Source organism: Limulus polyphemus, unplaced genomic scaffold, assembly GCF_000517525.1.
Source record: "Limulus polyphemus unplaced genomic scaffold, Limulus_polyphemus-2.1.2 Scaffold3288, whole genome shotgun sequence".
NCBI lineage: Eukaryota > Metazoa > Arthropoda > Merostomata > Xiphosura > Limulidae > Limulus > Limulus polyphemus.
Window position 1 is genome coordinate 93,548 of NW_013668898.1, and position 3,972 is coordinate 97,519.

General features: G+C 35.2%; 1 protein-coding gene across 3 annotated transcripts in view; it reads right to left on the reverse strand.

The window, feature by feature from the left end:
• Nucleotides 1–3,972, reverse strand: part of LOC106469077 — an 11,663-nt gene that overhangs the window by 1,677 nt on the left and 6,014 nt on the right. For all 3 annotated transcript variants that reach the window (XM_022397481.1, XM_022397482.1, XM_013929533.2), the window contains exons 3-4: nucleotides 3,131–3,416; nucleotides 433–1,802 (exon numbers count right to left, since the gene is read on the reverse strand). In XM_022397481.1, the coding sequence (XP_022253189.1) occupies nucleotides 433–1,802; nucleotides 3,131–3,416 (1,656 nt within the window). The remainder of the gene's footprint in view (nucleotides 1–432; nucleotides 1,803–3,130; nucleotides 3,417–3,972) is intronic.

The window sequence follows — 3,972 nt, forward strand, 5'->3', positions numbered from 1 at the left end:
TTGTCTTTACCTAACAGAGTTCTTGTCAAACTTTTGTCTTTACCTAACAGAGTTCTTGTCAAACTTTTGTCTTTACCTAAGAGTTCTTATCAAACTTCTGTCTTTACCTAACAGAGTTCTTGTCAAACTTCTGTCTTTACCTAACAGAGTTCTTATCAAACTACTGTCTTTAACTTCTAACTCATGGTTCAGGCTCACTTATAAAACCCCAACCACGTGAAAAAAAGTTGACATTTTTAAAATTAAAGTGAGCTTCAGTTAGACACTTAACTCTCCAGAGATGACTTCTGTTAAAGAAGTGGAAAAGCATCTTAAGCTTTCTGACAATCCAGATGTATCTATTTAAATACTATTTTGATTCTGAAAGTGTATACTTGTTTGGTATTTACAATGAACAGTTTGGAGATTACATAAAGCTAATTTAAGTAGTACCTCGTTGTTGGAGAAGGGGTCTCTTTCTGGGTTTCTGCAGAAGTGGTTGTTGAACAACTTCCAATTCCTGTCTTTAACTGTTGAAGGGCAGTCAATAAATGCTCCAGTACATTGGTTCCATCATGTTGTAATGCAGAATTGACAAGTGGTTGTTGTGGTAAGGAAGTAGCTCCTTCAGAACTAATTGGCTGCGAAGACAAGGAACCAGTTCCGGTAACAGTTGGGTGTCCAGGTGTCAAACTACTAGATAATCCCATTCTTCCATTACTAACTGGTTGTCCAGATGTTAAAGGACCAATTAATCCTGTTCCTCCAATACCAACTGGTTGTCCAGATGTCAAAGAACCTACAGTAGCCATTGGCTGTTCAGGTGTCAAAGGACCAGTTAATCCTGTTCCACCAATATTAACTGGTTGACCAGGTGTCAAAGATCCTGTAACTACTGATTGTCCAAGCATTAAAGGACCAGTTAATCCTGTTCCTCCAGCAACAAATGGTTGTCTAGGTGTAAAAGGACTAAGGAATCCAGTTCCTCCACTAACAGATGGGTTTTTTGGTGATATGGAACTTGTTAAAGTAACTCCGCCAGCAGCAAGTGGTTGTCCAGATGGTAATGAAGCTGCGGCAAAGATTTGTTCTGGGATGGAACTTGTCACTCCATTGGAAAGTGGTTGTCCTGAAAACAAGAAATTAGACAAGCCTACTCCTCCTGCAGCTTGCAGTTGTCCAGATGACATGGTACTAGGTAAGGCAGATCCTCCAGTAGCAAGTTGTTGTTCTTGAAGAAAAGAACTGGTTAATCCAGCTCCTCCAACACCAAATGGTTGTCCTGTTGACAAAGAACCAGTTAGGTTAGGTCTTGCAGAAGCATACTGTTGTCCTGAAAGAAAGCTATTTAACCCAGCTCCTCCTGCAGCGACCGATAATCCCGACGGTAGTGAATATGGAGGATGTGTTCCTTTGGTAACAACTGACTGTCCCTGTAACAAGGAATAAAGCATTTCAACATTATTGAGAGATGTAGGAACAGAGGCTGGGTTGTTTTGAAGAGCAGAAAGTAGGAGATTCAAATCATTTGTTCCCCTCGGAAAACCATGAGTAAAATTCATTGTACCTGCTGGTGTCGAGGAGTGAATGTTTGAGGAAAATACTGAAGAAGATCCAGCTGGGTTCCCAACAGGCATGTTTGGCTGTTGAAACTTCTGAACAAAGTCTTTCAAGGCCTCAGCTCTGTCACTTAATGGAAGCTCCATACTTTTCAGTCGTTGCTCTACAGCAGGCAGGACCATGCTGCTCTTCATGTCTGCAAGTTTGGTCTGAACTTGTAGTCCATATAACCACATGCTGCTCTTGCTTTTCAAGGATGTTAACTAGATATATGTGTAATCATGATTAATATCGTACAAAAATGCAAGTATACATACAAATATACCCTGTAATTAAATGCAGCCTTACATAAAAACAACACCTCACAAGTTTTTGCTTCATGAAAAATCTGGAAGTATGAACACACTCTGGAAATATATGTATATAATCAGAGCACAACTTCTTTAGGACATAAAAATCTTCATAAAACTTAGTTCAAAACTGTTACACCTACTGACTAATCAGAATTTTGGTAGTTTATACATCATTCATGAAAATGTGTAACTCAAAAATTAGATTGTTTAACACACAGAATAAAAGGGAACGTTATCTCATACATGGGTTTGGAATAGGAAGCAAAGTCACCTAGCTGAACTGTTTATTTACCTCCCAAATTTTGTTGTGTCCATGTGAAATTCCAAGACACTTCACTTCATTACGGTCTGTTAAAGTGCAATACCCTGAATAAGGTTTAGAGAGCATTTTATGCGTTTGTAAAAACAAAACTTTTATCTGGTTCACAATAAATATATATTTAGTTTCTACAGGTCATCCAAACAGCTAAAGGACAAATAATTATTCATTATTCCTAGTTTAAAAAATGTTAAAATAAAAAGGATTTTTTTTTATTATATTCACATTTTATTTACCAAAGTTACTAGAAAGGTCAAGTATATTATTATAAATTATTTTGACCAAAAAATAACTAGGACATGTTTAGAAATTGCTTAATTATGATAGTAAAACTTGTAATTGAAACAATATAAAATTTTTGGCAATTTTAAGTTTTGGAATAAATTAAACCAACTTATTTGTTTCTCTGTTGGTTAAAAGAGCGAACTTTGACAGTTATTTCCATTTTTTTTATACTTCCAATCTGGTTACTTGGCTAAAACTACATCTCCAGCAAAATTTGTAACAATAAAACTGAACATGTATTTAGGCACTTCGCATCTTTCATATTTGTTGTAACATGCGTAAGTGAAAACAAAATTATAACTTAATGCATTACAGTTTAATGTTAATTTTTTTTTTTTATCAAAAAGCACTGTTTTTTTTTAACTCGTATATGACTTAGTCGTTTATTGTGACATTTGAAAATAGGTGAAAAGTTTTCTTTAATAAATTATAGGAGAAAAAAAAAATTTTTTCATAAACGTTTTTGTGTCTCATTCACAGAGAAAATTTTCTGGCAAATTCCATAAGCTTAATGTTAGGCAAAAATTATATCAATTTCAACTTTCCATGACTCTGCCATCAAAACTTTAAACAAAATTATACGGGCAACACACTGGAAGCAACCATATATATACATGACTTCTCTGTTTCATACCTTCAAACAGCATTCACTTGGAGGAGATCGAAAAGAAACATCAATACGAAAAACCACCATTCCATCCACTTCGTCAATAAGACGACTACGAACAGTCTCCAGGTATTCCCCGTGTCGGCCATAAACTTCAGCCATCTTGGCCTCACAGAGAATGCAAACAGCATGTATCACGTGGGTGGGAGGACAAGAGACAAACAGCTGACATCCTGGAACTATGTGGTCATCAGAGGTCGGAGGTTGAAGTAGTACACAGTTGTCAGGAGTAATCTCTTCTTCCAGGTCAGGACTACAGGTTAAAAGTTCTTATATTTTATACTAAATGTCTATGACTTTGCTACTATTAAATTCAAAATATTGAATCTCAGCTAAAAGTGTTAGATCTTTCAGTAATTTTTTTTTAATATAAAATCACATCATTTTTTAAAGCTTAACTTTACTGTTTGTTTTTAATAACATTTGGAGGTGGGTGAAGGCTAACTCTGATGGGCTGAAAGGCCTTTTGTCACCTTGTTTTTTCTTATATCTTTGTGCTTTACATTTATTTTGGTCCAGAAGAGAAATAATTAAAATCAAATATATTCCTTAACATTAGACCGCCAATAAATTAATGTCGCTTATTTTAGATGAAAAAACCCAAACAACTTATATATCAAAACAAAACATTTATTAAATGAAATAGTCTCCATTCTTATTGATGATGCTTTTCTATCTTATAATCAGGTTGTTATTGCCCTGATCAAAGAATTCACTTGGTTTTGAAGCAAAAAACATGTCCTCGTTAACACCTTCCACATTTCCATATGTTTTCTCATTAATATGGTGTTGCAGCGAACAAAAAAGAT